General features: G+C 50.5%; 1 protein-coding gene and 1 pseudogene across 6 annotated transcripts; one reads left to right on the top strand and one right to left on the bottom strand.

The window, feature by feature from the left end:
• Nucleotides 1-4,385: 4,385 nt before the first annotated feature.
• Kcnk6 (potassium two pore domain channel subfamily K member 6) lies at nt 4,386-13,017 on the top strand. 6 transcript variants are annotated; one of them, XM_087574846.1, is made up of 4 exons: nt 4,386-4,746; nt 4,884-4,939; nt 10,872-11,267; nt 11,491-13,017. In XM_087574846.1, exons 3-4 carry the CDS (start codon nt 10,952-10,954, stop codon nt 11,712-11,714), a joined length of 540 nt encoding a protein of 179 aa, XP_087430972.1. In that variant the 5' UTR covers nt 4,386-4,746; nt 4,884-4,939; nt 10,872-10,951; the 3' UTR covers nt 11,715-13,017.
• On the bottom strand, nt 6,332-6,475 carry LOC147996778 (U2 spliceosomal RNA; annotated as a pseudogene).

Here is a 13,017-nt window from a genome sequence, read left to right as displayed (position 1 = left end):
CTCCTGGGCCCTACCTCCATTTCTCAACCTCAGTCTTCGTCTTCAATCCATCATCTATGACTTTTTTTTTTTTTTTGGTTCTTTTTTTCAGAGCTGGGGACCGAACCCAGGGCCTTGTGCTTCCTAAGCAAGCGCTCTACCACTCTACCACTGAGCTAAATCCCCAACCCATCTATGACCTTTTTAAAATTAGTAAGGCAGGGCTGGCGAGATTGCTCAGTGGTTAGAGCACTGACTGCTCTTCCAGAGGTCCTGAGTTCAATTCCCAACGATCACATGGTGGCTCAAAACCTTCTGTAATGAGATCTGATGCCCTCTTCTGGTGTGTCTGGAGACAACTATAGTGTACTTATAAGTAATAAATAAATAAATCTTTAAAAAAAAACTAATAAGGCAGACAATGTGGGCCTGCTGTGGGCCTCTTGGGTGACTATAGATAGGCATCTGTCTATATACAGATGTCTGCTGAATCCCTGCAATGCAGGGTCCTCGATGCTCCTCTTTTATATAAATAGTGCAGCTAGATGTGTTGGTGCACACCTGTAATCCCAGCACTTGGGATGTGGTCGCAGGAGGTTCAGAAGTTCAAGACCATCCGTGGCTATATACTGAGTTTAAGGCCAGCATGAACTACTTAAAACCATCTCAAAAAAAGGAGAAAAAAAAAGAGGGCTGGACAGTATGGCTCAGTGGTTAAGAGCACTGATTGCTCTTCCAGAGGTCCTGACTTCAATTCCCAGCAACCACATGGTGGTTCACAGCCATCTGTAATGGGATCTGATGCCCTCTCCTGGTGTGTCTGAAGACAGCTACAGTGTACTCATATATAATAAATAAATCTTAAAAAAAGAAAAAAAAAAAGAAAAGAAAAAGGTAAAATGAGGTATGTGACAGTCCTGATATTGAGCCAAAAGGATCAAGAGTTTAGGGCCCTTAATAATGACACATACCTTTAAACCCAACAGTTGTGAAACAGAAGCAGGTAGATCTCTGAGTTCGATTTACAGAACAAGTTCCAGGACAGCCAGGACTGCACATAGAAACCTTGCTTCAAAAAAAAAGGGGGGGGGGGCTGGAGAGATGGCTCAGCAGTCCAGCAGTTAAGAGCACTGACTGCTCTTCCAGATGACCTGGGTTCAATTCCCAGCACCCACATGGCAGCTCACAATTGTCTATGGCTCCAGTTCTAGAAGCTCCAACAGCCTCACACAGATATGCATGCAGGCAAATTACCACTGCACATGAAATAAAAATAAATTTAGGGAAAAAAAGCAGTGTGGTGGTGGTATAGCAATGGTGTGATAAGAGTAAAGGCTGGCCTTGAACTCAGAGATCCGCCTGCCTCTGCCTCCCTGAATACTGGGATTAAAGGTGTGCAACACCACCACTAGGTTAAAACTCAACTTAAAAATTATTATTATTTTTTAAGCTATGTGGGTATGAGTGGGGGGGGCGGCGGTGCACTCGGGTGTAGTTCTTACAGCGGCCAGAAGAGGGCGTTAGAGCCCCTGGAACTGGAGTTAATAGGGCGTTGTGAGCCATGTGGCATGAATGATGCGAACTCGAAAATATTTGTTCTTTTCTGCTTTTAATTTTTTCAGAAAAGATACCATACATGTTTGTCTGTATGGATGGATAGATAGTTTGCCTGCAAGTGTACCACATATGTGCCTTCAGAAGCCAGAAGAGGGCACCGGATCCTCTGGAAAATGAGTTACTGATGGGTGTGAGCTGCCCCTTGAGGCTGGGAACTGAACCTCCAGTCCTCAGGAAGAGTAGCAAGTGCACTTACCTGCTGACCTGCGACATCTGTCATTCTCCTGCCTCTCTCTCCTTTTACTGCTAGGATAAGAAGTGAGCGCCACCATACCTGTCTGTTCTGTCTCCTGTATTTATTTGTGAAAGGATTCTCACATAATCCAGGCTGTTTTGAACTCACTATGTACCTGAGGATGGCCTCGAACTTCCAATTCTCTTGCCTCTCTCTCCCGAGCCCTTACAGACACGCACTACTATTACGTCTGCCTTTTACTCCATTGTGTATGTGTTTGTTGTGTGTGCGTGCATATGTGTGTGTAAGTGTGGGCATGAGAGTGACCATTTGCCTATGGAGGTCTGAGGATACTTATAGGAGTCAGTTCTCACCTTCAACATGTCCCAGGGATATTGATCTCAGGTCCTTAGGCGTGGTGTGTGTTTGTGTTTGTTTATGTGTGTGTGCGTGCGTGCGTGCATGCGTGTGCGTGTGCGTGCGTGTGCGTGCGTGCGTGCGTGTGCGTGCGTGTGCGTGCGCCTGTGCGTGTGCGTGCGTGCGTGTGCGTGCGTGCGTGTACGTGTGCGTGTGTGTGCGTGCGTGCGTGTGCGTGTGCGTGTGCGTGTGTGTGTGCGTGTGCGCGTGCGTGTGCGTGCGTGTGTGTGTGAATACGTAGAGGTAAGTGGGTTTGGGTGCAGTACTGCCGCACCTACAGAGACAAGAAGTGTCTTTAGCCGCTGACCCATCTGACCGGTTCCTGCATTCTGCGGTAAGCTTTAATTTTCCCCTTCGTTTATTGGGAATCCTGTGGGAGAGTGAAGGCCTCCATAAAAGGGCATATGTACACAGACAGGGCCTGACTAAGCCCTCGCTGGGACATTGTAACTATTGTTGCTGTTTTTATTATCAGGCATCTCTTCCTAGAGATTGCCAGCCCTAAATTGGGCTCTGTCCCAAGAATTACCACAGTTTTATAAATAGAGCCTGTTGCATGTATCTGAGCTGTGGTCTAGTTGTGGGGAGGATTCTGGTCTGCCCTATACAGCTGTAAGAGAGCTCTAAGTTCAGGCCAGAGAGGGGTGTGGGGCAACCCACAGGAGAAAATTTAATATTGAGACAATGTCTCACTTTGTAACCTTGGCTGACCTGGGACTCCCTCTGTCAAGCAAGCTGGCCTCTCAGAGAGAGCCCTCTGCCCCTGCCCCTGCCCCTGCCCCTGCCCCTGCCCCTGCCCCTGCCCCTGCCCCTGCCCCTGCCCCTGCCCCTGCCCCTGCCCCTGCCCCTGCCCCTGCCCCTGCCCCTGCCCCTGCCCCTGCCCCTGCCCCTGCCCCTGCCTCTTGTTGGTTTTTGTTTTGTTTTGTTTTGAGACAGGGCTATGCCCAACTCCTCCACCTTTAAAATTTCAAATGTATGTAGGAACATCTCAGCTTCCTGGGTAGAAGGGATCTATCAGGGTAGGAATCCCTACCCTGGTTTTATATATAAATATATTAGCTTATTTATTTCTATGCCTAGGGGTGTTTTGCCTACCTATGTCTGTGCACTCTGTGTTGGCCTGACTTCCCAGGAGGACAGAAGAGGGCATTGGATTCTCTGGAGTCCCTTGAAACTGGAGTTACAGACAGTTGTTAGTTACCAGGTGAGCACTGGGGATGTGTGGGACCGAGGGAGGTCGTCTGTAGAAGCAGCTAATACCCTTAATCACTTAGCTATCTCTCCAGCCACTCCACAGTACCTGTTCGAGACATGGATGGATTCACTAGGTAGCCCAGGTTGGCCTGGAGTCCGTGACGGCCCAGATTGTTTCTCAGATGTTAAGGGTATTGTGTGTAAGTCACCACAACCACACCGGAAGTTTATTTGTTCATCTTTTGCATTTGTTTTATAGGTTTTGTTTTGTTTTGTTTTGTTTTGTTTTGAGACTGAGTCCTATTATGTAGCCTTGGAATTTACTATGTACACCAGGCTGGTTTGAACTCAGAAATATATCTGTCTCTGCCTCCTGAGTGCTGGAAAAAGGGGTGCGCCACCATGAAAGTAAGTTATATTTTGTTTATTTATTGAGACAGAATCCTTCCAACAATTCCCCCACACACACATACACACACTCCTGGTCAATTATTCTGAAATCGTCTCCCCCTCCCGCCCACCCACAACTTATCCCACATCCTAGTGCCTCAGGCAAAGACCGGGTACAGATGTTGTCAGACAAGTGTTTTAAGGCCTGATCACCAGAGGCCTGTCTCGCTCTGTCCCTGGTTGCCCTGAACTCGCACCCGATCCTGCTTCAGCCTCCCGGGTGGTTAAGATTACAGACAGAAAACTCCCACTTCAGAGGAGAGTTTCAGTTCTGAGTTAAGAAGTCACGACTCCCACAGGAACGACGGGCAAGAAAGGGCTCGGCCACCCTCCCCATCCCATTTGTCTCCCGGATCCCGGAGCGTCGAACTCCACCCTCCGGTGTCCCTGTTCCTACACACCAGGTGTTTGGGCGTGCCTCAGTTTCCCAGTGGCAGGGCGTTCCGCCAGCCCCGCTCCTCCCCCTTTTTCCTTTTCTTCTTCCTCTTCGGGGCGTCGGTGGCCGCGCCTGAAGCTCCCGGAACTAAAAGCGGACCGCGGGCGGTGGGCCGGCGGGGGCCACGTCAGCGGGCGGCGGGGCTGCAGGGGCACTATGCGGCGGGGCGCGCTCCTGGCTAGCGCCCTGGTCGCCTACGCCGGGTACCTGGCGCTCGGCGCGCTGCTTGTGGCGCGGCTGGAGCGGCCGCACGAAGCCCGGCTGCGGGCAGAGCTGGGGACGCTGCGGGAGCAGCTGCTGCGGCACAGCCCGTGCGTGGCGGCTCACGCCCTGGACGCCTTCGTGGAGCGGGTGCTGGCGGCAGGACGGCTGGGGCGCGCAGTGCTGGCCAACGCATCGGGACCCGCCAACGCTTCGGACCCCGCGTGGGACTTTGCCTCGGCGCTCTTCTTCGCCAGCACGCTAGTCACCACCGTGGGTAAGTGAGCGCCGTCCATCATCCACTTCCCGGCCAGCGTCCAGGTCCCTCAACATACACCTTCATCCCAATAGTCCCGGGGCCGGGTGATCCTCTAGGAACAACCTCCATTCTCAACTGACCCGCACTGGCTGCAGCTGTTCGATTTGGAGAGTCCTCGTGCAAGTCGTGCAAGTCGAGCTGCCCCTCTCAGGTACTACACACCCCAGTTCTCTGGGAGTAGAGAGACTCCCTTCATAATACTTTCTCAGATAGCATCCCTTCTGGTGCCTTTTTGTTTGGTTTTGAGATAGCATCTCCCTTTAGGCGAAGGCTGGTTTGGAATTTCATCCTTCTGCCTCAGTCTCCTAAATGCTGAGATTACGGGTGTCACCAGGCTTGGCTCACTCTTGTCTTAACCCTAGGATTATCCTAGATGATCAGCAGGGGCCGAGGACTTTCCTTGGGGGTCTAACCTCAGGGGTTGTGTTACAATAGGGCTGGCGCACCATCTCTTTCCAGTCTTGTCTCCTGGCTCCAGGTAGGTCCTTCCTGGAACAACCCACTTTAGCTTCTTCCTGAACTCAATGACCCAGTGAACTGTGAATTGAACTCAGGCCTTCATGCATGCTAGTCAGTAATCCCAGGGCACCATTACTGGAGGCCTGTCTTCTAGGAAGAGACTTTAGCCAGACCTGAGGCCATTTCTAGGATCCCTTCAGCCTTGGGAACTCTCCAGCAAGAGCTCCAGACTGAAAGTTCCTATTTCCCCTTCCTGCTCCAGCATTTCCCACTCTAATACAGGGCTCCTCCCATCTTTCCACCTCCCCTGGGTTGTTGGGACCGTCTCAATGTTCTTCCACTCTGGACTTAGGGTTCTCGGACCTTACACCCAACAGCTGGGTGTAAGAAAGGAACAAACCAGAAGAGTGTTCTCACGGAAGAACCATCGCTGTCCAGCTTGAAGTCCTCAAAGTTGAGACTCCTACCCCAAACCACTTCTGGTTAAACCTCTCACCCTTTTCATGAGGGTCTCTTTAAACTCAGTCGAGGAGGGATGAGGTGTAGCTCAGCGGTAGAACATTCGCCTAGCGTGTGTGAGGTCCTGAGTTCAATCATTAGTACCTCAAAACACAAAACGCCTAAACTCATGAATGGGAATCCTATTCCTTCTCCAGACAGGGATCCTACTCAGTGAGAACCAATCCTCGCCCCAGCACATAATCCAAACAAATTCTCTCTATCTGCTCTTTCCTACCACGTAGCTGTCTTTTGCTACTTCGTGGGTTTTTTCCCCCCACCCTTTCAACCCCTGATAAGGGCAAAAAGAAAAGGATAAAGGGAAGAGATCTCTGAATAAGGTCAAGGGTCAGAAAGGGGCAATGTTATTGTTAGACTTTTTGCTGATTAGGAAGTCAAGTTCCTTGGGGGCACGTTTGATCTAACTTCTTGTTTCTTTTGCACACCACAGCCAACAGTGACCAACAAACAGCCCAGCATGGCCTCAGGGCTCTAGCATTACATACGCCCTTTTAAAAGGTCCCAGAATTCCAGATGACACAATTGCAGAAACTGTCTGCAGCCCCTGCGAGGGAACGAGGCAAATGGTAGTCAGCTGCTGTGGACTGTCCAAAGCAGCCTCATGTCCCACACCTAGGATTAAAACAAAAACATATTCTTATAATATCTTTGTGGATTTTTTCTTTCCTTTTTTTTACACTTGATCTTAGCCAAAAGGCCGAGAAGCGATTTTCCTTTTTTTTAAACAGGTCCACCCCACTCCACCTAACCCCACCCTCACCCCGGACTTCAGAAAGAGCTTGCTTTCCTTCTGGAAGCTCTGTTTAAAGGCTGTAGCTCCTACTAGACAGAAGGCCCAGTGCCTCCACTTCCTGTGTTGGTTAGATTGACTTTCAGAATGTTCTAGAGTCCCCTGCAGCCTTAGTACCCATTGTTCTTGAGTTCATCTACGACAGTATAATTTTCAGTACTGTGTGCTAGAGTCAGACTTTACATACACACACACACACACACACACACACACACACATATATATATATATAAAATTTATATGAGTACACTGTTGCTCTTCAGATATACCAAAGAGGGCATCGGATTCCAATACATTCCATTACAGACGGTTGTGAGCCACCATGTGGTTGCTGGGAATTGAACTCAGGACCTCTGGAAGAACAGCCAGTGCTCCTAACCTCTGAACCATCTCTTTACCCCCACTTTTTTCCTGTGTTTAAAAAAAAAACAAAACAAAACCAACAACAAGATTCCAAAATTGTCACTATGCTACCCAGGTGACCAGCAGGCTCACTGAGGATTTCACAAACAGGGGGTGTCCTGGGGCTGGAACTCCTCCACACCCCACAGCTGAGAATCCCCTTGCCACCCAGCCCTGCCCCAGCCTGAGACATGACATTCTCTCAACCTGGGACATTCAGGGCCCTCTATGACAGAACCCCACCCCCCAAAAGTATTACTCGCTCCACTTGACAGCCAGAAAGGACCTTAGCAATGTCTACCTCCTTCCTTCAGATATCCTGGGTTTGAGAGCTCTGGCTGCATGAGAACTTACACATCCCAGATGATATCTGCTGGTACCTCCTCTGGAACCAGGACCCCAAGGTCTCACTATTTTTTTTTATATTTTTTAAAGATTTATTTATTTATTTATTTATTATATATGAGTACACTGTAGCTGTCTTCCAACACACCCATTACAGATGGTTATGAGCCACCATGTGGTTGCTGGGATTTGAACTCAGGACCTCTGGAAGAGCAGTCAGTGCTCTTAACCACTGAGCCATCCCTCCAGCCCCCAAGGCCTCACTTTAAACCAGGACCCCGGTCTTGATTTAAGGATATGGACTCCCCAGCTGGGCATGGTGGGATACCTCAGTCCTCAGGAGGTAGAAGCAAGAGGATCAGCCAGAACTGTGTGAGACCCTGTCTCTACAAGACAAAACAGGACGAAGGAGAAGCCATGGGGGGAGGTGCCTATGAGAAACTGGATTCAAAATCCCAGTGCTCATGGAGATGCTGAGTATGGCCACACCAGCACTGGGTCAGAGATTGGCAAGTCTCCTCTGACCTCTGTGCACACCTATGCACACACATTCACGCACCACACACACACGTGCGTGTGTGCAAATAAAATAAAAAAGCACCACCTACACACAAATATTAGCGCCCTGCAGAGCTTTCTTTGAGGCCCAGGTAGGACCCACCCCTACTTGCATCCCCGGTACTTAAGAACCCTGGGAAACTCTTCTCAGAAAGTCCCTTGTGTCCTCAGACCACAGACCTGGGAAACCCCACCGCTGGCTTGGAGGTCAGATTCTGCTGCTCTTCAACCCTCCATCTCCCTGAGGTGACTTCCTTTGGGGACTTGAAACAGGGAGGAGGCTGAGCCACACTGAGCTGGTTAAAGGACTGTGGGTGGCTTTGTCCCCCATTTGGGGTGCTCATGGCATGTGACCAGCAAACTGAGGTCCTTGGCAACAGCTGGGTGTCTCTTCAAAGAAAACAATGAACCAGTCTCCCCTGGGGCTAGCTTTCCTCAAGCTCCCTGATCCGGCTTGACCTGCTCCCGGGCTGGACTTCCATGGGTCACAGCCCTAACATCTCCTCTCAGATTTCTCACTTCTGACGGGTGACAGGTGAGGGGGGGTCAGAGGTGCAACAGACATAGCCCGGCTGAGCATCTGCACAGCTGCACCTCAACTGTGAACCAAGATCACAATGTCTCAGCCAAAGCGTGGCAGGAACTCACCACATCCGGGTTACAATTCAGGCAATGCCATAACCATAGCCTTGTGTGGTAGCTGCCACTTATTGTCTGTCTGTCTGTCTGTCTGTCTGTCTGTCTGTCTTTCTGACTATACAGCTAAGAAGCTTGGCCAACTTGGACATAATCACATAGCTAGGATAATACAGAACATTGTGGCACCTGCTTTTAGTTCTAGCACTCTGGGATTGTTAAAAGTTCAAGGCCAGCCTGGACTACATAGTGAGTTCCAATCCAACCAGGAATATGTAGTGAGACCCTGTCTCAAAACAAAACAACGAAAGCAAATAACATTGGTAAAATTGCCAACAGAGAGGAAGTGGAGATACAGTTCTACGATTCAGTAGCTAAGGAGTCTTTTCTTTCTTTTTCTTTTCTTTTTTTTTTAAGACTTACTTATTTATTTTATGTGAGTAGTACATTACAGATGGTTGTGAGCCACCATGTGGTTGCTGGGAATTGCACTCAGGACCTCTGGAAGAGCAGTCAGTGCTCTTAGCCACTGAGCCATCTCTCCAGCCTCCTAAGCCCATCTTCACAGCTGGGGAAATAGAAGGCCAAGTGGCTCTAACATTGACTTTCGGTGAAATGGTCTATACCAGGTACATTGGTCCTGATGGAACTTGTGGATACATCTGATCCCTTCTACTACTGTGGGTGGCACTTCTGATTTCAAATCCGGAACACAGGGCTCTTGTTCTGTTCCCTGTGTTCTGGTCCTCTGAGATTTTTGGTTCCATCAAGCTGAGTAGGACTTTTGAGGTCAGTTCTGAAAGCCAGCCTGCAGAGTCAGTGGGAACAGGGAAGTGCTGTCTTAGAGCTGGTTCATATAGCTTAGCATGCAAAAAAAAAAAAAAAAAAAAAAAAAAAAAAAAAAAACATGCTGTGGCCAGGCCTGGTGGCTTCATTCTCAGCTACCGGAAGGCTAAAGAAGGAGGAATCCCAATTTCAAAGCCTGCCTGGAAGATTTAATGAGATGCTGTCTTAAAAAAGAAGCCTTGGGGTTCAACACCTGCCTAGAATACACCAGGGGAACCTGGGGCTTGACTTAGTCATTAGTAGAGATTCCTCAGAGAAATCACTAGTAAGGGACGTGGTGTGTGTAGTGTGTGTGTGTGTGTGTGTGCGCGCGCATGCATGCGTGCACATGTGTCCTAAAAGAACTCAACACTTAAATATATCAAAACAGCACACTGCAAGGTCAGTCACAGAAGATTAGTGAAATAAAACACCAAGATGAAGAGGATTGCTTGGTGCTGGACACAGGAAAGGGTGACTGGGTGAATGATAAGGCTGGGTATGGTGGCTCACATGGGTCATCTCAGCACGCAGGAGTCTGATGCTTGGGCTGAAGGGATGTGGTTAAGGGCACTTATTGACCTGGCAGAGGAACCACATTCAGTTCTGAGCACTCTCATGGTAGCTTAACTGTACCTCCAGTTCTCTGGTCAGAGAGGGGACAGAGCCCAGAGGGGGACAGCAGGCAGAGAGAGAGAGATGACCAAGCTTGACAGTGTCAGGCAAGGGCTGCAGGAATGGCTCAGTGATGTGACTGATGTGAGTGATGGCCTAGAATGCCCAGTGAGGGGCTCAGGATGTGACTCTGGTACAGCTCCTGTCTAGAATCCCCTAGAGAGGGGCTGGGAGTGTGGCTCAGTGGTTGAGCCTCTGCCCAGAATTCCCCAGTGAGGGGCTGGGGGCGTGGCTCAGTGGTTGAGCCTCTGCCCAAAATTCCCCAGTGAGGGGCTGGGGGCGTGTCTCAGTGGTAGAGCCCCTGCCTAGAATCCCCCAGTGAGGGGCTGGGGGCGTGGCTCAGTGGTTGAGCCCCTGCCCAGAATTCCCCAGTGAGGGGCTGGGGGCGTGGCTCAGTGGTTGAGCCTCTACCCAGAATTCCCCAGTGAGGGGCTGGGGGCGTGTCTCAGTGGTAGAGCCCCTGTCTAGAATCCCCCAGTGAGGGGCTGGGGGCGTGGCTCAGTGGTTGAGCCTCTGCCCAGAATTCCCCAGTGAGGGGCTGGGGGCGTGGCTCAGTGGTTGGGCCTCTACCCAGAATTCCCCAGTGAGGGGCCTGGGGGCACATAGAGTGCTTACCTAGCTACACCAGTCTGTGGGTTTGATCTCCCAGAACTTGGTGGGGTAAAGTTTTTTTTTAAATGTGACTAACTCAAAGCAGGTCCAGAGGGTTTATTTGTGGGATTTTCCCTGGGCATCAGAAGAAATCACAGCTCTTGGATGGAGGTGTCACGATTGAAATCAGGGAGGATGTGGAGTGGGGGAGCTGTAGGGTTGAGCGGAGGTTAGCCTCAGGCTGTGGAGGGGCCAGTGTGCAGGAGGACTCTTCTCCCCACAGGCTATGGCTACACGACCCCACTGACGGATGCAGGCAAAGCCTTCTCCATCGTTTTTGCACTCCTGGGCGTGCCTATCACCATGCTACTTCTGACTGCCTCAGCCCAGCGCCTGTCACTGCTGCTCACCCACGCACCCCTGTCCTGGCTGAGCCTGCGCTGGGGCTGGCACCCGCAGCGGGCAGCCCGCTGGCACCTGGTGGCCCTACTGATGGTCATAGTGGCTATATTTTTCCTGATCCCGGCTGCGGTCTTCGCCTACCTTGAGGAGGCCTGGAGCTTTCTGGATGCTTTCTATTTCTGCTTCATCTCTCTGTCCACCATTGGCCTGGGGGACTATGTGCCTGGGGAAGCCCCGGGCCAGCCTTACCGATCCCTCTACAAGGTGCTTGTCACAGGTGAGCTGGAGAGCTGGCTGGGCACCTGCGGGCTGGCAGTGGGGGCTGGGGTTGGGCAGAGAAATGGCCCTGTTCTACGAGGTGTTGAAGGGGCTCTGAGAACCTCCCAGCAGCCCCAAGGGAGAGGTACCTCTAGGACCACATCCTTGCTGCCCTGGAGGCTGAGCTGGAAGATGAGCGATCAACTTGCCACTTCTCCGTCTCCCCTCCCCCATGTTTATAGCATACCTCTTCCTCGGCCTTGTTGCCATGGTGCTGGTGTTGCAGACTTTCCGCCGTGTTTCTGACCTCCATGGCCTCACTGAACTCATCTTGCTGCCGGATCCCGACCCTGCCAGGCTCCACCAGGATGAGGATGACCAGGTGGACATTCTGGATGCCCGGACAGATCTGCATCAGCATCTCTCTGCTGCCTCCCACGCTAATTACGCCTCCATCCCCAGGTAGCTGTCGACCTGGACACACCTGGCCTGGGCTTTGGGCCCCATGTGATTAGATCAACTAGAAAGCCCACTCACACTCTCCACTGGGAGGTGAGGAGTAGCCGCTTTGCTCCTGTGTCCTCCGCTCCTCAGGGCCCTGACACAGTCATTTTCTCCTCCTATCTTTTCTCCCATTTCTTCTCAGACTCTGACCGTTTGGGCTTTCTGACTTTGTGAGAGTGGTGGTTTCTATGCCTTTTTGTTTTGTTTTGTTCTTGTTCTTCTGTATCTCACTCTCTTGCATAGTACATCTGGCACATCCAGTTCTTCTGGGCTCCAACCCTGGGCTCCATTTCAGCCAGTGAGGTAAACTGACCGACTGGTCCCTTGACAGTGACAAGCTCCAGTGGGCACCAGAAGAGGCAAGAGTAGCCAGGACTGAGGAGTGAACCTGATATGTTCAGGGTTATCTTTCCTGGGGACAGGAACTAACCCAAGACCTGCTAGTCAAGAGAAAAAATAGTCCCTTCTCCTCAGGTGTCTATGGGCCATAGTACCTGTGGGAAGAGGCCTGCAATGGGCCAGCATCTCCCTCAGTGACTTAACAGGCAAGGAACTGACCCAGGATATGAGCCGAGATCCAAGTGGCATGAGACAAGCAGCTTAGCGTAGTTCCTGTGGTGATACCATGTCTTTTACTGGGCATTGATAGCCGTGGGCTCTGGAGCCAGTCTTCCTGGGCGTGCCCTGTGACTGGGCCATGTTTCACCAATGCATTTGGACGGTCACTCTACCTTTCAGACTCTGTCTCCTAAATGGTGACCATAATAACGCTTACTCTAAAAGGCGAACTCAACCAGTAGCACATGCCTGTAACCTGAGCTGAAGCAGGAGGCTTGAGAGTTCAAAGGCAGGAGCCAGGCAATAAAACAATGTAAGCAATAAAATAATAATAATGATGATGATGATGGTGGTGGTGATGATGATGATGATGATATGTTCAATGGAATATAGTGCCAGGCTTAAAGGGACATGAGAGTAGGCTATAGAAGGATGTATAACCCTCAGGGCTGGGACTTATTTTATTTATACAATATATCACTTAAAGATTTTGGCAGGGGAAAAAAAAAAGATTTTGGCGGGCTGGAGCAATGACTCAGCGGTGAAGAGCACAGACTGCTCTTCCAGAGGTCCTGAGTTCAATTCCCAGCAACCACATGGTGGCTCACAACCATCTGTAATGGGATCTGATGCCCTCTTCCGGTGTGTCTGAAGACAGCGACAGTGTACTCATATACAGAAAAAAATAAATCTTTTTTTAAAAAAGA

The sequence above is a fragment of the Rattus norvegicus genome, chromosome 1, assembly GCF_021556685.1.
Source record: "Rattus norvegicus strain SHRSP/BbbUtx chromosome 1, alternate assembly SHRSP_T2T, whole genome shotgun sequence".
Lineage (NCBI taxonomy): Eukaryota > Metazoa > Chordata > Mammalia > Rodentia > Muridae > Rattus > Rattus norvegicus.
This window is presented reverse-complemented; position numbering and strand designations above follow the sequence as displayed.

Bases quoted from the DNA above. Each gene is read 5' to 3' on its own strand.
- Kcnk6 (XM_087574846.1), top strand. From the start codon at position 10,952: ATGCTACTTCTGACTGCCTCAGCCCAGCGCCTGTCACTGCTGCTCACC. The intron at 11,268-11,490 runs GTGAGCTGGAGA...CCATGTTTATAG, and splicing joins CTACAAGGTGCTTGTCACAG to CATACCTCTTCCTCGGCCTT.